At 57.4% G+C, this 20643-nt stretch overlaps 2 protein-coding genes across 4 annotated transcripts in view; one reads left to right on the top strand and one right to left on the bottom strand.

Moving 5' to 3' along the window:
• Positions 1-626: 626 nt before the first annotated feature.
• On the top strand, positions 627-4793 carry ISL2 (ISL LIM homeobox 2). The gene is made up of 6 exons (XM_070400622.1): positions 627-684; positions 1397-1586; positions 1666-1925; positions 3487-3770; positions 4215-4382; positions 4677-4793. The coding sequence occupies exons 1-6, from the start codon at positions 627-629 to the stop codon at positions 4791-4793; spliced, it is 1077 nt and encodes a 358-aa protein (XP_070256723.1).
• Positions 4794-9041: 4248 nt separating this feature from the next.
• Positions 9042-20643, bottom strand: part of SCAPER (S-phase cyclin A associated protein in the ER) — a 166046-nt gene continuing 154444 nt past the window's right edge. For all 3 annotated transcript variants that reach the window (XM_070400670.1, XM_070400669.1, XM_070400671.1), the window contains exons 30-32: positions 14398-14589; positions 12181-12232; positions 9042-9480 (exon numbers count right to left, since the gene is read on the bottom strand). In XM_070400670.1, the coding sequence (XP_070256771.1) occupies positions 9386-9480; positions 12181-12232; positions 14398-14589 (339 nt within the window). In that variant the 3' untranslated portion in view covers positions 9042-9385. The remainder of the gene's footprint in view (positions 9481-12180; positions 12233-14397; positions 14590-20643) is intronic.

Below are 20643 nucleotides of genomic sequence, written 5' to 3'. Positions count from 1 at the left end.
CGCAGGGAGGAGCGGGGTGGCCGCTGGATGGTGATGATCCGGTCCAAACAGACCCGCCCTCCCCAGCTCTGATCCCCAAAGAGTGAATTTTAAATTTTAATTTTAATTTACGAACGGGAGCCTTTAAAAGCATTTCAATACCCTCCACTCCCCGGTCGGTATCCACCTCCGTGTTCGGGCCACCCCCAAAGTCCCGGCGGCCGCGCAGAGCCGTGGGGGCCGCGGGGACCGGGGGTCGGTCCAGCCCAGACGCCCGGCAGCAGCCCGGAGGCTCCCGGCCCATTTCGGGGAGGGGGCTGCGCCCCATTGTTCACTCCGGCCAATCAGGGGGGCCCCTCTCCCTGCAGCCAATCCCGCGTCGCCCCCGCCTCCCACCCGGCGCGCCCGCCCACCGGCTGCGGGTCCCCATCGCCTCCCCCCAGCACCCGGGTCCTGGGGAGCCTGGTGACGCCGCAGGTCCCGCCCCGCCCGGCCCGGCGACGGCGTGCTGACGTCATGCTGCGTGCGGGCCGGTGTGGTCGGTCCTGCCAGTCCGCGGGGCCCGAGTTAGTTCGCCAAGAGCCGGCGGGGCGCGCGACCCCGGTCCTCCGCCCGGCGCGCTCGGGGCGCCCGCCGCCGCCGCCTGGATGGTGGATCTCCTGCTGCGGTGTCCGGCCCCGGGTGCGATGGGGGATCCGGCCCAGAGTGAGTGTCCCCGGGGCGTGGGCGTGGGCGTGGGCGGTGCGCGCTGTCCCTGCGGCAGGAGGATGCGCTGCCGGCGGGTTCCACAAGTGGCTCGTGTTTGACAGGACCCGGGGCGGCCAAGAGCAAAAGGCACGCCTCTCCCCCCGCAGCGCGACCTCCAGCTGGGATCCCGCAGCTGTAATTCATAGTCTTCGAGCCCTTTCTGCCGCTCGCGGGCGGCCTCGGGCTGCGGGACCTGCTGGGACCATTCGGGGGGGACTCAGGGCTGTGGGCTCCGGCGCGCTTGCCGGTCGCGGGGACTGGCGGTTGCGGACGGTTCCTCTGGCCTCCGAACGGCGTCCTTGAGGGCGCGGGGAGCCGGGCTGAAGCCGGTGCGCGGCGGGGCTGCCGTGGGAGGGGCCGGGTCCCCTCCTGTGGACGCGGTGGGTCCGCAGAGCCCAAGGGCCCAATTACTTTCGCTGCATCCACGACCTTAGCTGTGGCTGCAATGCGCGTCGGTCAAGCGACGGTCCGAATGGATGCTTTTTTAAAAAAAATTTGGGGCGAGGGGCGGAGGCAAAACGCCTTTACAAATTCCGTTTTTGTTTTTGAGTTTCCAATCGCCCGGAACCTGTAGGAAGTCCGCTTCCTTGCCCGAGAGCCCGCGGGCCGGGCGGGCGCCCCGGGTCGCGGCGGGTCTGCAGCCGGGCCTGACGGCTGTCCTTCCCGGCAGAGAAGCCAGGCACGGCCACGTGCGTGGGCTGCGGGAGCCAGATCCACGACCCGTTCATCCTGCGCGTGTCCCCCGACCTGGAGTGGCACGCCGCCTGCCTCAAGTGCGCCGAGTGCAGCCAGTACCTGGACGAGACGTGCACGTGCTTCGTGAGAGACGGGAAGACCTACTGCAAGCGCGACTACGCCAGGTGAGGTCCGGCCACCCCTCCCGGCGGGCGCGGGCCCCGGGCCCCCCACGCTGACCGCGCGCCCCGTGCCCGCCCGCAGGCTCTTCGGCGTCAAGTGCGCCCAGTGCCGCGTGGGCTTCAGCAGCAGCGACCTGGTGATGCGCGCGCGGGACAGCGTCTACCACATCGAGTGCTTCCGCTGCTCCGTGTGCAGCCGCCAGCTGCTGCCCGGCGACGAGTTCTCGCTGCGGGAACACGAGCTGCTGTGCCGGGCCGACCACGGGCTCCTGCTGGAGCGCGCGGGGGCCGGCAGCCCGCGGAGCCCCGGCCGGCTCCCCGCGCGGGGCCTGCATCTGCCAGGTGAGCGCATCCGCGCGCGCGAGGCCGTGCGCAGGGCTGGCGGCTGGGGCGGAAAGCGGTCGCTGGTGTGTTTCTGTGTCTGCGGGACTGCGAGCTACGGCCGCGGGCCGGTGTGTGTGTGCGCAGGGAAACCGTCTGTCTGCGGGTCTCCCGGAGCCAGGACGGTGTGTGTGCGGGGAAACCGTCTGTCTGCGGGTCTCCGGGAGCCAGGACGGTGTGTGTGCGGGGAAACCGTCTGTCTCGGGGTCGGGAGCCAGGACGGTGTGGTGTGTGCGTGCGTGCGGGGCGGACTGCGGAGAATTGTGTCCCCCGTGACCAGGACACAGGGGACGCGGCTGCAGGAGCAGGAGCAGGGGTGACAGCGGCCGGGGGTGGAGGAGGAGCGCGGGCCTGGCTCAGGTGGCTCTGAGGCCCAACCGCCAAGGAAGAGGGGTGTCCGTGTCGTGTTTTGAGGCCCAGTTTGGGGAACAACTTAGCCAAATGCTCACCGGCGGGGAGGGAAGGGGCACGCTCCCGCGGGGGACGCTATGGGTTCTGCGGGGCTGAGTGCGCGGTCAGGGCCCGTGTGCCTGGCGGTCAGAGTCCGTGTGCGGGGTGGGGGTGGGGGGGCGCAGACCCGAGCGCCATTCCTGGCCTCCGCGGTGCCGTGAGGCCCCCAATACCCCCCTAGCACCACCCTCACCTCTGGCCCTCCGCTTCTTCCCCTATAGAACGAGCAAACCGGGCTGGGCCGGCTGCTTGTAAATATTTATCCAGAACCCCTGGCGGGGTGGCGGGGTTTCACGGAATCAGTGCGGACCCCGTGGGGACGCGCGAGTGAGGCAGGATGAAGCCGGTTCCGGGAACTGCGCGCTCGGATCTCCCCTTTGTTTGTCGCGGGGCCGCGGGAATCGGGGCCTGTTTTCCCGGGTGGAGAGAAGGCGAGGCCGGGAGAGGGCCAGGCTGGCAGCCGCTGGGCCGGGAACCCTGGAGCCGTGAGGGAGGAGCAGTACCCAGGCCGGTGTGCACAGCCTGGGCCGAGTGACCCCCCTGAAACAGGGGGTGGGGCTGGAGGGGCCCGAGGCCCGGAAGATGAGCCCCCAGATTCGAGTAGCTAGGCGCTGGGGGGTCCCCCCCCCCCTGTGGGGTCCCCCCCCCCCCCCCCCCCCGCTCCAGAGGCCGTGGGAGCCTCCTTCCTCTGTCTCCGAAACATGGGCTTTTTCCGGAGGCGATTCCGTCTCCCGTTCAGGTCACACGGGCCTCCTTGCGGGCCTCCTGGGTCCAGTAAGTGCAGGAGGCGCGATCGGGATCACTCCCGCACTCCGGCAGGTCGCTGCGCGCGGAGGGACTGGGGCTCGGGAAGGGGCGGCCGTGCGCACCGCCCTCCGAGTGTGGCGAAGAGAGAGAAAGGGAGGCGAACGGCACAACGAAATCAACGAATAAAAGAGAAACGAAGTCCGCGGGGGAGGGCCCGACGGGGCGGGGGCGGGCGGTGGCTGCGGGGCGCACCTGGGGCGGGGGCCGTCGCTCACCGCGCCCTTTGCCCCCCCCCCCCCCCCCACCGCGCGCCGGGTCGGAGCAGAGCCCGGGTCGGGCCGGCAGCCCGCGCTGCGCCCGCACGCGCACAAGCCGGCGGAGAAGACGACCCGCGTGCGGACGGTGCTCAACGAGAAGCAGCTGCACACCCTGCGGACCTGCTACGCCGCCAACCCGCGGCCCGACGCGCTCATGAAGGAGCAGCTGGTGGAGATGACCGGCCTGAGCCCGCGGGTCATCCGCGTCTGGTTCCAGAACAAGCGCTGCAAGGACAAGAAGAAGTCGCTGCTCATGAAGCAGCTGCAGCAGCAGCAGCTCGGCGACAAGACGGTGAGGCCGGGCCCGGCGGCGGGAGGTCCGCGTCCTGCACCCTCCTCCGGGCGGGCCCTGGGGAGCCGGGAGAGTGGGCCTGTGCCTGGGCCTGCAGAGTAAGGCTTTCCTGGGGTTCTGGGCTCCCTAATTATTGCGTCTGAGCTGGGGTCTCCGTGCCCCAAAGGCAGATCTGAGTTGGGGTTCCTGGAGCCCAAGTCTGGCCGGTCGTGTCCTGCGTTCCTGGCGAGGAAGGGGACTCAGGCTTGGGGTCCCCTGGCCCTGGGGCTCCCAGCCCTGAGGCAGGGCTGCGGCGCCCGGTTTGCGGGGTTGAGGCCCCCGGGTGGTCTCTCTGGGGAAGGAGGGCTCACCCGGGTGCGGTCGGCCCCGTCTCCAAGGTGGAGGGAAACGCGCGTGAGCGAGACCTGACTCGCGCGCCCGGCTCACCCTCTACTTGTCCCCAAGAGCCTGCAGGGACTGACCGGGACGCCGCTGGTGGCGGGCAGCCCCATCCGCCACGAGAGCGCCCTGCAGGGCAGCGCGGTCGAGGTGCAGACCTACCAGCCGCCGTGGAAAACGCTCAGCGAGTTCGCGCTGCAGAGTGACCTGGACCAGCCCGCCTTCCAGCAGCTGGTGAGGCCTCTGAGGCGGGGATTTGGCCGTTTAGCCAGGGAGGGGGGCCTTTCGTGGGGGACCAACTGGGAGGACAGCGGGAGCGGGGGGGGGGTTCGGTGTTGGGGCGGGTAATTCGCTCTAAGCCGGGTCTCCCCGGATTAAGGCGCGCGTAGCAGAGGGATTAGCTAGCGCCTGGGGGACCCGGCCGAAGTGTCTGCAGGGCTCGCTCCCGGCCAGAGGCGCGTCCCCAGGGGGCATCCGACTCAGAGCCCGGACCAGACGCGCCTTCACGCTCCTCCCTGCGGCCTCCAGGTCTCCTTCTCCGAGTCCGGCTCCCTGGGCAACTCCTCCGGCAGCGACGTGACCTCCCTGTCCTCGCAGCTCCCCGACACGCCCAACAGCATGGTGCCGAGCCCCGTGGAGACGTGAGGGCCCGGCCCGCGGACCGGCCCGCGCATGCTCCCTGCATGAGACTCGCCCGCCCGCGCTCAGCCCAGCCCAGCGCCCCCGCCGCCGTCACTGTCATTATTGTTATTTAAAGAGAAGGTTCGGAGAGAGGCGACCGGAGGGCCGCGAGCCCAGGGCGCACCGGCTTCCCGGGCCGGAGAGCCCCGCTCCGAGGACCTGCGTGTTCTCGGAACCAGACTTGGGGGTTGCCCAGCGTCAGCCCTGCCCTGTCCTCTCCCCGCGGCTGCGGGGAACCCGAGGGGCTCCGGCGGGGAGAGGCCGGAAGGCCGCGAGGAGCAGACCTCGGCCCCCCAAAGCGCATGGCCGCCGGGGAAAACAGAAACGGGACTTACCTTGAACGCGTTTAAATTATCCGTCGACGGAGGACAGAGCGTGTGAGCCTTTGCCTAACAGAACGTAAGTTATTGTTATTTATTGTAAGAACCGTCCGTTCGTAGTGGGACGACTATTTTCAACTTAATAAAAAAATAATAACCGGACGCGAGCTGCTCCCGTGTGCCGGGCGCCGCGGGGTCGGGGCCTCGCGCAGTCCTCGCGCCTCGTGCGCCGCCGCCCCGCGTGTCCGCGCCAGACGGGCCGGGCGGGGATTGGGCGCCGCACGGGGCGGGGCTGCGGCCGGTGGGGTCGGGGTGCGCGGGGCGGGGCTGCGGCCGGTGGGGTCGGGGTGCGCGGCGGGAGGGGCGGCCGGCGTGGGGCGGACTCGGGCCTGGGGTCCCCGGCGCCCCTCGTGGGCCGGCGCCCCGGGCCCTCCCGCCGGCCTGGGCCCCCCGGGGCCGGGCGCTGCGGGTCCCGCCCGTGATTAGTTCCCGTCTAGACGGAGGCCGGGCGCGCGGCGGCCCCTTATCTGCGCCGGCATCACCTGCAAGCGATACAGCGCGGGAGCCGGGGCCGCGAGCCCCCCAGAACCAGTCTGGCCTGTCCGCGGTTTATTTTCTTTCCAGGCCCGAATGCCGGGGCGGGGACGGCCGGGTCACTCGGTGTGACATTTCAAACCGGGCCCCTTGTTTTCCTGAAAACGGGCTTGAGAGGTCGCAGGAAATCAGCGAGAGATACCGAATCTCCCGCAGCCCCGGGCGAGCGCGCAGAACCAGGCTCAGGTTTTACGCTCGGAAAGGTTAACCCTTTGCAGCCTCGCGGGGGACGCGGGCCGCCGGCCCAGCCGCTGCCATGGAGGCACCTCCGGGCGTCCGTTCCCCTGTCCCTCGAGGGAAATGACCGCCACAAACCCTTCTCGCCCGGGTGGGTTTGAAGGACGGCAGCGCCCCTGCGCGGGGGACGGCCGCCCTCTCGGCTCCCGCAGAGTCCGGCGGGGAGAACTGGGGGGCCCTGTGGTCGCGGGGCAGGAGTGGGTGCTTCTGCTAAAGGGCGTGGGCTGCTGAGGGCCTGGCCGCCGTGGGTTCCAGCCGGGCTGAGGCCCCCCCCGCCCCCCGTGTCTCCCTTCCCCCAAGGAAGGTGGGGGACGGGCGGCGGTTACTGAAAGCCGAGGAGGTGAGAACATGGAGCCACCTTTCTGCTGCCTCCTGAGCGCCAAGGCGGTGCCAGCACAGAAAGGAAAGGGGATTTAGCAAGTGGCGCTGCGAACTCACAGATGAGGGGAGAGACCAGGGTAAGAGGACCGGCTCTCCCTCCCCAGTGCCCAGTGCCCACAGTCGGGGTTATTCTCTGAGGCTTCGCTCCCTCAACTTGGGCCATTCCCTCCCAAACTGAAATGCAGGCATTTCATTGGCCTTGTGGCTGGCCAGTGAAGACGTGGCTAAGCTTCCAACTTAATCTTTAGAAAGCTTTTGATTTATCCAGAATACTGGGTTTGGTCATTTTTAAAAAAGGAAATCGGTTTTTGAATAAAGAATTTCATCAATGGTTGTGAATTAGCTCCGAATTTTTCCTTTTGACAAACTGCAGTTATTTTAATGCTACAAGTGGAAACATCTAGTTGCAGTCAATTCTTCCCTTGCCATCCATAATCAAACAATCTAATTCCTCTTTTGATATTTATGTGAGCCTGTTTCTTTTGAGTGTTGGGAAATGAAGGAAGTGGTTACTGTCTCAGGTTGCTGGCCTCTGCCTGTTACTGTATAAAACAGCAGCTCTTCTCCTGCAGGCACACGTTTCCCACGTGGGTTCCAGGGAACGTTTAACTTCGAAGCTTTATTACAAAGGTCCCTGGTGAGGTGTCATCTCTACCGCTCGTTAGTTACATTAATAAATATGTTTTCATGGCTCCCAGGTCATCTTTAAACATCTCCTGTAATACAGTAGGGATTTTCTTGTAAATTAAATTGCCTGTAACAGTTACAAGTGTTGTATTTTGTTTATTCAACTTTTACCCAGTTGTGTAGTAAAAAAGTTAGTTAAGAGGCCATAGGTGTAAAATGGGAGTTAGTTATTTAACTAGATTCGCTTTAGAATAAGACATTCTCAGAGTATTTATCTAATAATGTGGATAGCTCTCTGAAATTCAGGCAGGGAAGGGGCTCCCAGAGTTGGGAAAGTGTGGCTATTACACCAGAAACTTCACTACGTATGGCAGGACTGCACGCTTCCGGGACATTCACGGCCCCTGAGCCAGTATCCCAACAAACGTTAACATTTAATGGATTGTGGGACAGAAATCAGCCTTTCAAATTAAAATATGGACTAAATTTTTCAGAGCAGCAAACACGGTTAAAGTGAGACACTGTCTAAAGTTCTCAAGAAAACAAGGTTCTGCTGCTCCGTGGAGGAGGGGCATCGCCACACATTTCGTGGGCTGTTTCCCACACAAGCAAGTCCTCGCTAGGATGGGGAGAGGACACCGTGAATGAATAATAAACTATTTGCAGAGACGTTGCAATCAAGCTGTGATAAAGGCAGGAAATTCAGAGTTTATTAAGCTGATGCAAGGAAGATTAGAGGCTTTTAGACGCGGGTCTGATTGATGTAAAGGTAAACTTTGTTCCAGATACAGGGATTCCGCGCGGTAATGAGGACCGCGCAGCAATTAGACCAGCACCTTGTTGACAGAGGCTGTGCTTGGAGAGGCGGCCTCTGGAGTCAGAGGGGCGATGGGAGAGGAAGGGGCATGAGGACTGGGGGGGGGGGGGGGGGTGCCCCACCTTAAAAGGCAAGTTGGGGCCTCAGCAGTCCTGGCAGAAAGGCCGGGGCACCAGGGGAGCGCGGCCTGGGGAGGCACCTGCTGGTCAGGCAGGTCGGGAATGGGGGGCGGGGGGGGCGGGGGCAGTTCGGTAGGAAGACAGGAGGCCCGTGTGGGGGGAGGGAGCCGGGAGAGGGGGAGTGGAGGCCGGGGGGTGGGGATGACCCCTTCCCCGGTCACCGAGGTCCGAGGGTCTGCAGCCACCTGGGAGGGGAGGGCGGCGGGGAGGTGAGATGCGGCCCAGGCTCAGCGGGAGGCCGGTCCGGGTCGGGTCCCAGCGCCCGGGGGAGGGGGGAGCACCGTCCGGGAAGGTCCCGGTGGCTCCGACCCGCCCAGGCGGCCGGGCAGGGGGGTGTGGACGGCTCCCGGGAGGGCGATCACGCTGCCTCGGTTACTGTGGCTTTCGGCAAACTTCCGACCAGACGAGCATTTGCAAGTGAAAAGCGACTTCTCCGCTCGCTCGGTGCCCGCGGACTTGCGCACGGGGCTGGGTCGCCTTTTGGCTCGTTTGGAAGCGGGAGCTTCACCTTTTCTCTGTAAAACAGTAAAAAACCATGCGCCCGGCGGCCTAGGGACTCAGTAGCTGGGTTTGCTCTTAAAAAAGCGAAGAAACTTCTCCTGCTCAGGCCCCCACCCGAGTCTTGGGTCTGATCCCTATTCGGAACCATTTCCCGACCGGATCCTTGGTGCTGGTCACGCTGATCCTCATCCGACAGAAGCGATGGCTCCGCGGCGCGGCCTCAGGTGCGGGGCCGGGATGGCGGCCAGGTCAGCGCCCGCGTTCCCTGTGCGCGGCGCCGCCCCCGGATCTGGACTTCACCCCGGAGAACGAGAACAATTCGGTTCGCATCCCGGGAGGCTGTGCTCGGTCTGGTCCGAGGGAAGCTCGGGGGGCGGTGAGCCACGCGCTCATTCACCCCCGTGGCCCGGATCGTGCGTGTCACTAGAATGCGCTCCAGGCCCGAGAGAGGGCGGTTCGGCGGGTGAACTTAACTGCGAGTCTGGACCAAGATGCTGCAAGAGCCGGAGTGAGCGTTTCCTTTCAAGTTTGAATTCTCTTAAGAAAAGTCACCATGACAAACAGAATAAGTTATTTTATTACAAGAAGTAAACAGACTTGCTAATTTTGTGCCTAATTTCACCCATATTACAAATGCAAAGTAAATAAGATGGAAGTTACCAAAATGCAAACTATTCTGCATAAATGAAATAAACTCAACTTACAGAGTTAGCAAGTAGAACATGACGTATCTACAGCCATTATAAATAGTTCAAAGTATATACCATATCTACATACGGGGGGGGGGGTATAAACATGTGGAAAAGAGTTTCTTAAGGAACAGTTAGAACGTTTGTTTGAACAATTTAAATTACTAATGAGGGTGCTCAAATATAGAACCAACCAAAACATTTTTTATTTTTATTTTTTTAAGAAAAACTGTCGAGCTTCCTCCCAGGCCTGCTGAGGAAATCTGTTAGCCAGCTCAAGATAGTCTTGGGATCCAAGGCATTTTCCTGAGAGAAAAATGGAAAAGAATGAAAAGTAAAAGTTAAATTCTTTGAAGTTTAAGAAATTGAAATTATTTTGATATCTGAGTACAAAATGGAGACATAAACTTCAGATAAACTATGACACAATTTATGCAAACAAGGTAATTGATCTACCTATAGTATAAAATATACAATATATTTGAGTCACAATCTATTTTATGCTTTTAATGTATTTAGACATTAACCCCTATGTAAAACATTGTGAAAAAATTTCTTTTGGGCCAGACCGGTTTGGCTCGGTGGATAGAGCGTCGGCCTGCGGACTGAGAGGTCCCAGGTTCGATTCCGGTCAAGGGCATGTGCCTGGGTTGCGGGCACATCCCCAGTGGGAGGTGTGCAGGAGGCAGCTGATCGATGTTTCTCTCTCATCGATGTTTCTAGCTCTCTATCTCTCTCCCTTCCTCTCTGTGAAAAATCAATAAAATATATTTAAAAAAAAAAAAAAAAAATTTCTTTTGGATTCCAGAGTAGGAAAAGAGGGTAAAATAAGTATAGTAACGAAATAAAACGACAATCATAATCTGTCCTTAGACTTGAAAGGGTAAATATGTATGTAAACTTGACATATTTTCTAAAACCCTCTATTTGGTTGAAAACTTTGAGTGACAGTCACCTATGGAACCGCAGGGGACAGCAGGGGTGTGAGCACAGAAGCCACTCGCACAGCGGGGGCGCCGAGCAGCGAGCACCCGGCCCAGGTGGGTGCTGCAGGGCTGCTCACACTTAGGGGTGCACATGGGCAACCAACTCCAATGACCTGCAGTGTTTTATGGGGACAACAGAAGCTCCCCTGAAGGAAACAGGTCTCCAGGGACAACTTGGTGGGGTGTCACCACAGAGAGCGGTGACTGAGCAAAGCCGAGAGGTTCTCGTTTGCTCACTGTTGTGCGGATTAAAGCACCGAGTGGGGAAAGCGTGGGAGTCCGAGAAGATGGTCCCGGGGAAGAAGGAGGTGGAGAGTCCACAGGCCTCAGCCCTCCAGGCAGACAGACGGGCAGCTCCTGGGACTCTGCCTGCGACACGCGCCAATGGTGACTCATCCTCAGTCAGGCGGGGCCTCTGCACCGCTCACTGGCAGAGAAACTGCTGTCCAGGTACCAACGCAGGCACTGGGTTCCTGTGGCATTTTCACATCTTCACAAACTTAAACGTTCTCTTGTCAGAAACAGTAACAAACGATGCTGACTTTCCCCGAGGAGCCCCCATAGCTTTTCTCTTCAGGCTGTAACTGAGTCAGGGCAGAACTGAACTTGCACGTCTGCTTAGACAAATGGGACCAACTGCGATGCTGACTGTAATTTCTAAAAGGGGCACAGCTTTCTGTTCACTCATCTGCGTCACTAAAACATGACGTTTTTCATGATATTGTTACAAGCTTATATTTTCATCTTTGTACTTTTCTTTTTTTTTTTTAAATATATTTTATTGACTTTTTACAGAGAGGAAGGGAGAGAGATAGTTAGAAACATCAATGAGAGAGAAACATCGATCAGCTGCCTCCTGCACGCCCCCTACTGGGGATGTGCCCGCAACCAAGGTACATGCCCTTGACCGGAATTGAACCTGGGACCCTTCAGTCCGCAGGCCGACGCTCCATCCACTGAGCCACACCGGTTTCGGCAGTCTTTGTACTTTTCAACACTCGCCGTGTGTGTGTGTGTGTGTGTGTGTAACAATCCAAGATGACCCCCCCACTGCCGCCTGCCCCCCAGTAAGGACGACTCAGTGGGCGCCCAGGGGGTCCTGCTGGAGGGGCCCCTGACTGGCCACTTTGAAGGCTATCAAACTAACGGGAGAACTAGGGTCTCAATCAGAGACGCTTGCTTCTCGACAGTCACAGAGCCACCTGCGCCTCAGTTACTGTCTAGGCAGCAGAATGTTGTAAACAGTAAACATGCTCTTTCAAACCCTACATCTCGTTTGATCTCAGGAAACTCCTCAGCAGGAAAATATAGGGAAAACCTTGTAATCTGACGGCCTTTTCTCCAAGGAGAACAACTTTACGTTTCTTATTTCAATTAAAAAAATTCAAGTACTTGAATTTGGGGCCAATATGGGTTACTATCACTGATAATTTTATTCTGAACATGTATAGGGGACCAAACCTATGTGATTTCAGTATTTATGTGAGTAACATAGGCCAATATTAATGATCTGATTGTCTCCTGTATTACTAATTTAGTAATTATTCACCATTTATTCTATCTTGCATGAGGTGGGTATAAATTTCACAAAGATATTTTTGTGCTTTTCTTTTACTCCACAGACTTCTCTGTATATTCTTTTTTTTTTTTATTGAGTTTTAGAGAGATTGGAAAAAAGAGGGAGAGAGAGAAACATTGACTGGCTGCCCCCTGCATGTGCTCTGACTGGGGATCAAACCTGCAGCCTGGGTATGTGCCCTGATGGGAATGAACCAGCCACCTTCTGGCACACGGGATGGCGCTCCAACCAACCGAGCCACACTGGCCAGGGCTCTGTATATTCCGATACATTCATGCTGATGACAAAATTGATTTTTTCATTGACTGAAATACACTTGGTATCTGAATCTCAAATATTTTAGGCAAAGTAAGCAATAATTTCTCCAAGGGTTCCGAAAGGTGGAGTAAGAAACATGTCTGTTCAGCTAACAAACACGACATTCAATCTTGAGAGACATACCTTTGGGCTGGTACGACTGGTTAGCTGCCTGACCGTGATTCTGTGCAAAGTCCTGTGCAAGATGAGAAAAGCGTTTTTATACCAAAACCACAAGCAGAGAACCTCACTGAGGGCGGCTTTAAAGCTGCTGAATTCAGAGACAACGATTTTTGCACGAATATTTTGGAGCCCAAATATCAAAGCTGAAGAAACTGATGCTACGCATTCCGTGTTCCTGTAACTTTAAGTTAAACAGTGATGACGCTCAGATTCTGCTCGACTATCACAGGGCTAGGTTGCTGCTACTACGGAAACGACAATTTTACTTTATATCTAACAAACTGAACACTTCAGTCACATTTACTGTCTTAAACAGATTATGGACATGTTTTTAAAACACAACTATTAAAGCTCTTACGTATTCTGCAGCTAAATTTTAAAGTCTGCTAATTTTACTTTCACATGGAAAATGTAGAATATACAAAATTTCAGAAACTACCAGCTCCTACCTTTAATATCATTTTCTAGTGATTATTATTTATCTAAAACACAGGGACCTTGCAGAACCATTTTATAAGCTAAAATCTAATATATATTAATTCCCTTCACAATTATTTAGAGAAAAAAATTTACTTAAGTCCAACATTTTATCTCAAATAAGCATTGTAAGATATTTGTGTAGCATTTACAGAATTTGTGTTAAAATATATGTGAAATGTGTTAAATTTATTTTCACTTACATTTGAATGTGTGTTGAATGTAATAGAGCAGATTTAGAACTAGTTTGAGATGAACATCAGATGAAAACAAGTACTATATATATATATGTATATATGTGTATATATGTATATGTATATATGTGTATATATGTATATGTATATATGTGTATATATGTATATATGTGTATATATGTGTATATATGTATATATGTGTATATATGTGTATATGTACATATACACATATATACACACACGTATATATATTTACTACTTTAGATTCTGATATCATTTGTATTTTTACAAATTGTTTCCCAAGCAGTTGAAAATGTAATGGATTAAGTTGAGACAGACACAGATTTGCTCTTTGCTCAGCTGTCACTGTCTTGGTTGAGGGCCCTCTGTTCGGGCTCAAAGCTGCCCCCACGGCCCTGGCAGCCCCTCCCCTCTCCTGCCGTACTTCCCTCCTCAGCATTAGCTCTATGGACAAGCTGTCTGTTTCCTGTCTGACTCCCCGCCTCAATGAGAAGTCTATGGGGGCAGGTTTTATGTTTCATTCCTTGCTGGGATGCCAGTGCCTAGAGCTGGGTGTAACCTGGAGGGACCACAAAGTACCGACTGGAAGAAGGAAGCATCTGCGTTTACAATCACAGTCTTAAATGTAATTTCTATTGAATTCAATCCCAAGGTTCCAAGAACATATGTAGAACCCTAACTCTGGCTATGATGGTTACAGAAGACTTTAGTAAGACTTTGATTTAACCATAGGACACTTTATGAAAATTTGTACCTGACCTGTAGATTTGAATATCTTTGAAAACTTTTTCAGAAAATGAAACCCAGGCTCAAACAAAATAACTAAGCTGAAAATAAAAGATGTCTAAACATAATTGACCCAGTGGTGTTATATGTGAAAGAAAATGGAATGTTTTCAGGAAATAATGATCTACGACGACAGAAGAAAACCACCGGTAGCTGTGAGCACACATTAAAGAAGAGCCAGCTTGGCTGTTGTCCTGCCAGCGACCGAGTTAGTGTCGCCGTGGAAACACTGCTTTGCTCAGTACAGCACCGGTTACAGACTCACTCAACCAGAAACACAGGAGGCCGTTCTTAAAAGTTGTAGATTTTTCTAAAGGCAATATAACAGGTTTTTGTTAAACACCCAGGTGTGTGTGTGTGTGTGTGTGTGAATAGTATTTATTTAAACATTTGCCAATACACTGAAGTTCTAATTGATCTTCCCTCAGCAATCATTGCCTGTCCCTCACAGCCAGACTAAATGTAAGATGAATGAGACGTTAAAGCCTCCGCGAGGCCTGGCCGTCCTTTGGAAACATCTTGGTGTGGGCTTACCGTTGCATCACTCGCCCTTTCCCTGAAATCCTCCAGTAGAAACTACACAACACTCAAGCCCCCTCTCGCCACCCGACATCCTGTGAATAATTTCCAAGCACAGAAGCAGGTGAACGCCCTAGAAGGCGGGTGGCTCGCCCAGCCGAGGCAGGCCGCACGGAGGTACCTGGATGAAGGAGGCCAGCAGGACGCAGCTCATCTCCTGCTCCAGGATGATCTTGTTCTGGCCGTTGTTGTAACAAGCGGCGATGAGCGACGGGAACAGCACTTTGACCAGCCGAGGGTCGCTGAAGTACGGGAAGGGCAGCTGGCACAGCTTCTGCAGCACCGTGGGGTGGCGGCCGGACTGCACGATGACCTGGGACAGAGGAGCAACCAGGTCAACTGTCAGCCGCCGGCCGGCCCCGCCCCCTCCATGGGCAAGTGCCAGGAAGAACCACGAGGACACGCGGAAGGAGCGGAAGGAGGAAAAGACTCCCACTCCTTACCTGAAAGGATCAGACAAGAACCTCATCTCCTAACTCGAGGAGAAGATTCCAGAAGTTCTGCAGCCATTTAAGTTACTAGGATCGTGATGAAGGTCCTGCGACGTGAGCTGTAACCACACACCAGCCCCCACTCCCCCAGAAGCAGAACAGCCATTTCCCTTAAACCTGCACACAGCCCTTGCCCCAGGCAGACACACTCTGGCAGCCCTGCCCACTGCAGTCCCTGACCCGCTCACAGAACATATGAACGCGGATAAATCCATTCCGTATGCAGACCAGCCCTGGAAGAAGAGGGGATTGTAGGGGAACGAGCAGCTTCGGCCCAGGCTGCCAAGGCCCCTCCTCCCACCCGTCCTCCTTATCTGTTCCCATCGGTGCCACGGAGACTAAGAGGAGAATTGTTTAGAGAAACGCGGCCGTGGCCGTGCAGCAGGCGAGGCTGACGGCTGTGCACACGCAGTTAATGGGCTTGTAGGGAGCCCTCCTCACTCACCCCCGGGCCTTCACGATAAACTCAGAAATGTCCAGATCAGGTCTGTTTCAAGTAACCTCGCCTGGACAGTCCTCACAGGAGGGTGGGGACATGGTGAAAGCCAAGCCAGGACTGTAAATTGTACTCGGAGAAACACCGTTTTACAGGTACACACCCAGACAGGACTGCATTCAGATTAAAACCAGAGGGAAGGAACGCCACGGCAGAGGCAGGAGAAACATAAATTACAGGGATTTACAAGTTTTCAAAGCACTTTTAACAATACTTTAAGAACACACTCTCAGATGGTAATGCAGCCTGGTTTAAGAAGAAAATCAACAAAGTAATAGTTCACATATTTCAGTTCAATAGCTAAAATGACATCAAAAACCTTTAGAGAATGCTGGTAGGGACTTGTTAATACCTTCAAATCCAGCAGGAATTTTAAAGATGCGCAGTGTGACCATTCAGCACATGGCCGTGTGCCGCCGTGTCCGACGCGGCTGAGAAAAACGTGTCCTATCGTCCGCTTTACTGATAAAGCGTTTACCTGCATCGTTATTCTAATCATTAGATACAAGTCCGTGGCACAGCCAAATGGTCACCGCCTTAGAGTTCACACGATCCCGTTATGGGAAGTCCCTCCCCCTTTAGCTTCTTCTGTGGAACCTCACTGTTGAAACGCGATCAGAAGACACCCCACTGGCCAGTCTGGCTGGCACAGGCACAGTGACAAAGACAACACCGGGTTCTTGGTAAACGAGACAGGAGTGCCCGGCGGGACCCTTCCCCCTAGACCCCTGCCCCTCGCTGAGGTGGGCAGAGCCCTCGGGGCCTGTCAGACCCCCAGGAACAGGCAGAGCTGCCTGTGGAGGAGGAGTTTACAGGTCACACATGCCATGGGGTGACCTGCCAGCGGCCACGACTTTTAAGCCTCTTGTCGGCGAAGACACTAATGGACGTAGGCAGTTACCTGGGGTGAGGAGTTCTAGGACAGACCACCCGCACAGGCTGGGGTGCACGAGGGGTGAGAGCCGCACCCGGCTTGGCTCTGAGCCAGAGCAGGACATCTGGTCAGCACTGGCCTTCGAACCACGTGCCACACATCGTGGGCAGCCAGGGTTTGGAGGTCTGGAAGGGGCTAACCTGTCGTACAGAGACTCAGGCAAGACCACCGCCGGGCGAGTCAGGGGGGCTTGTGGCATCAGCAAGCGGAACCGTTGGCGGGTTTGGGCCGAGCGCTCCCTTAGGGGTAGGAACCAAGACTGTGATGCCAACAGCCCGACCTGGATGGTGAGGGCTTTGGGCACCCGGAGAGAGTTGCCCGAGAGGCTCCGGGCAGACTGCGGGGTGAGGGGGCTCCGTCTTATTCTGTCCAGTCCCTCCTCCCGGGCCACAGGTGGTCACACCCCTGGATTGCCGAGGCGTTCCCAAGGCAGGAGAAAGTCAACAGAGAGGCACCGCGCGGCATGAAAGTTGCTGAATGAAAGGAATGTACACAGTCGGGGAAAGCTGTTTGTAATACGCTGTTTCTCTCTGCGTTCCCGACCGAGCTGGCACTAAATCAGTAGCTGCTGGTCGGTCACCTTTGTTTACAAAGGGGGCACTACCCTTAGGGCACGCAGGCCGGCACCGACCACAGGGCTTTTCACAGAGCTCCGTGTCAGGGCGCGGCCGGGAGGGGCCTGGACGGCAGACAGGGACCAAGAACGGCCCCACCACACCGAGAAACCCCCTCCAACACGGCGTCCCCTCTGCCAGTCGTGTCATCCTGGGCAAGTGGCCCTAATGCTCTGGTTTGGAGGTGGAGAATTCCTTCAGAAGTAAACTTTTTAATGACGTATACGAACCATTTCCAACTGGTGTGCAGTGTTTCTTACAACAGGCAGAACGTGAGTACTCAGGCAGGGGCACTGACCTCTTTTCCCTTAGATTATTTAAAAAAAAGACAAAAAAAAGGAAAATAGACATTTGGTGCGAATCAATCAAAATTATACCTGTTTGTTTTTTTGGTCAAACTGGCGAAATTTAATGTATTTTTGGGGTGCTGCAGAATTTTACCAGTTGGTGTGTGTGCGCCATGAGATGAAAAGGCTGAAAATCACTGATGCGCACCCTCCCCCCCCCCCCCCCCCCCCCGCCATAGCGGACATCCTGTTGGTGCCCAAATAAAGAGCACACAGGGCGAGGGGTGCTGGATCTCGAAAGAGATTCTCTCATTGAGAAGTAGATGCCCGTGTCTCGAGTTTGAGGCAGACGAGCAGAAACCACCTGCCTGCACTGGAGCACGAGAGAGCTTCCTGCCTTCGCGGTCCGTCTTGGTCCTTCTCCGGTCGCTATGACCCACTGAAGAAGGGGATCTTTGCCCAGGGCCCTGTCCTCACCACTTTGTTAGTATCACGCGGGTCGGGAAAGAGAGAAAGAGAGACCCCCACTCCCTCTTCTTTGGAAGCAGGGGCTTGAGAACGAGGAGGCTGCATGCTGGCAGTGTGCCCGGCCTGGTGAGAGAGGGCCGGGGACACAAACACGGGTGTTAAAGAGGAATCTGGTTAAAAAAAGAAAAGAAGATGGAAGGTGGAGTAGACAAGCTGCTGATTCTTTCACCTGCTGACCCCTGGCCACTCCTGGCCTCTGGCTCCCATCGGTGTGCCTTCTACCAGGCGAAGGAGACCTGGGTGCACCGAGGGGCCAGGTGAGGTCAGCAGGCACGGACCGAGTCTCGGGTCACATCTGTGGGGCAGAGGCCATGCTTCTCGCTCTCAGGAGACGAATGACAAGCAGCACAGGGGCCTGAGGCATCAGAGAGGGAAGGACGAGGTCCTAGGAGAGCCACGAGGGAGGCTGCCCCTCACGCAGGCAATGCGGACCTACCTGCAGGGCGGGTTCCAACCTGGCGCCTGGGAACTGCAGGTGGAGGAGTTCCCGGAGAGAAGCCGGGTGCCTGCTGGCCCGTCACAGCTCAGGCTGCCGCCACGTGTCACGCGGCCTCAACAACAGAAACCCGCTTTCTACAGCTCTGGAGCCTGGGAGTCTGAGGTCGAGCCTCTTCCTGGGTGCAGACCATAGACAGACCTCTCCCTGGCCTTCCCGAGAGTGTATGTGGACAGACAGACCCCACCCTGGCCTTTCTTGCGAGTGTGTGTGGACAGACAGACCTCTCCCCAAGGCCACCGGTCCTGCCTCATCAGGACCCACCCCCATGGCCTCACTGACCTTAAGTCATCTCCTAAAAGCCCCCTCTCCAAGTGCAGTCTCGGGGGGGTTAATGTTCAACATGGGACGGGGTGGGCGGGGAATCACACAGTTCAGTCCAAGGTGCAGCTGTGACTCCTCCTCCCCCGGCCAGAGGGACGTCTCACCCGAGAGGCTGCCCTCACCAGCTGCGTGTCAGCCACCCCTCGGCGGCCACAGGCCCCGCACTGCCGGCTCCAGGGGCCTGTCAGGAGCCCTGGCTCTGGTCAGTTAACCAACTGGAGCTTCTGGGTCCTCTCTACAAAGTGGGGGAGTGGGGGAGGGCGGGAGGGCAGCTTCAGGGCTTAGATGAGGCTCCCACGAGGCGCCTGTGACCAGAATATCAAAGCCGACGTAGCGATGGGCACTGCTGCCGCGTCCTCTTCGGTGGCATCTGCTCCCACCGAGGGGCTTGCAGGACCGGAGCCCCTCCCAGGTGAGGCCCACGGCCTGTTTTCCATCATCCCAGCCGCCTCCCCATGAAGGCCACTCGCTGGGCAGATCCGGCAGCACCGGCCCTTGGCTCTGGCTGGGCCTCGGCAGCATCTCCAGCCCCTGGAAGCCACAGCCTGGCCTCCCCCGACCCTGTGCCCACAGGACGAGCTCTGCACACAGCGGGTGCCAGGGGGACCTGGTGGGGTGGAGGGCGTTCTGACAGCTCTGAGGAGAGAGAGTCCCGGCATGAGCACGATCCTAGAAACAAGCAGAGGCTCAGCCGACCGTGTGCTTCGAGCTGCTGTGCCCAACGTGCCAAGGGAAACAGGCAGAGGGCAGAGCTCACAGACGGAGCCGTGGGCCCGAGTCATCGGCAGGAGCTTCCTGTGAGGCACAGGGAACCCTCACGCCCAGGAAGCCTTCCAGGCAGCACAGCCAGAGAGGCCTCTCCTTCCAACCAGAGACAGGGCGGCAGCCGCTGCACCTTCCCTCCTGTCCTGTGCGGCCCTGCTGGACGGCGAGGCTTGTCCGTGTCACCGGGGGATCCACCCGCACGTCCCCTCGTGAGCGGGATGGTCTGTCGGCCTCCACGTCCCGTCGCCTCAGCCTGCACGGCCAGCCCTGGTTACACAGCGTGTCCGGGGGAGGGCATCGGGGCCCTCGCGGCTGGGACAGGCCTCCCTCTGCCACGACGCTGTGAGGACGACGAGAAGGTGGCCGTCTGCAACCTGGAGGAGACCCTCCTGGGCCCCCAGCCTGGCATCCCGACCTCAGGCTTCCAGCCGCAGACATGAGAACAGGTGTGTGCTGTTCACCAGCCGGGGCCCTTGTGTCTGGAGGGACGGAGGCCCCTGCGGGGTGGGCCGCACGCGGAATCCTCAGGGCCCCGGGCACCACCGCAGGCTCCCGGCCGGTGTACGGAGAGTCCGGGAAGGCCGTCTCTTGGTGGTGCGGGTGGACGCCGGTCTCTCTGTGTGGAGGCCTGGAGGCCCGTCTCCAGGACACTGCACGTACGACCCCCTCACCCGCAGGGCAGAGCCGGTCGGGCAGACAGCACTCGGCAGTGTGTGCAAAGGCCCTCCTCACGGCCTCACTCTACGCACTCTCTGTGGTGGGCAGACGGGGGTGGGTGACCATCCTCTTTCATCACAAAAAAGATGACGTTCAGAAACTTCAAAAGACTGTCCCAGGTCCCCAGGCAGCCCCGGGACGCTGAGTGCTGGCTTCCCGCTCACCCTCAGCCCCTGCGGGCCCTCGGACGCTGCGCGTCCTGTGCCTGCCGCCAGCCGGCTTCTCACAGTCTTGTCCGCCCAGACGGAGAGGAGGATGACACACCGCCATCCAAACAGACGCCGACCCCCAGCACGAAGGCCTCCTCAACACCCAGGTTCTGCTGGGCGAGGCATCCAGTGACCAGCTCTCGGCCTTGTCTCAAAGGATCAGACGTAACAACTGAACGAGAGGAACGGAGAGGGCAGGGCTGACGCTCAGGGGAACCTGCTGGGCCCGCGACTGCATGAGCTCCGTCCGGGACGCATGCAGTCGGCTGCCTGGGGGTCTGAGTGTCTGCAATCTGGCCTGACGTTTCTGGAACAAACACTATCATGTACAATCGACTGATGATGCTGATCTGTGGTATCACCCGAGTACTTTTCCCAACAGTTACATTTAAAGAAAAAGGGAAGTGGGGTGACGGGCTGAGTAGCGGTAGGTCTGGTCTGGAAGTGCATCCGGCCTGGGAGAGTGTGCGGATCACACGTCTGAAAAGGACAACGCACACTCCCTT

This window comes from Myotis yumanensis, unplaced genomic scaffold (genome assembly GCF_028538775.1).
Source record: "Myotis yumanensis isolate MYYU_CA2020_CCGP unplaced genomic scaffold, mMyoYum1.0.hap1 SCAF_20, whole genome shotgun sequence".
Taxonomy (NCBI): Eukaryota; Metazoa; Chordata; class Mammalia; order Chiroptera; family Vespertilionidae; genus Myotis; species Myotis yumanensis.
The sequence above is the reverse complement of the archived record's forward strand: the minus strand, read 5'-3'. Positions and strand labels throughout refer to the sequence as shown.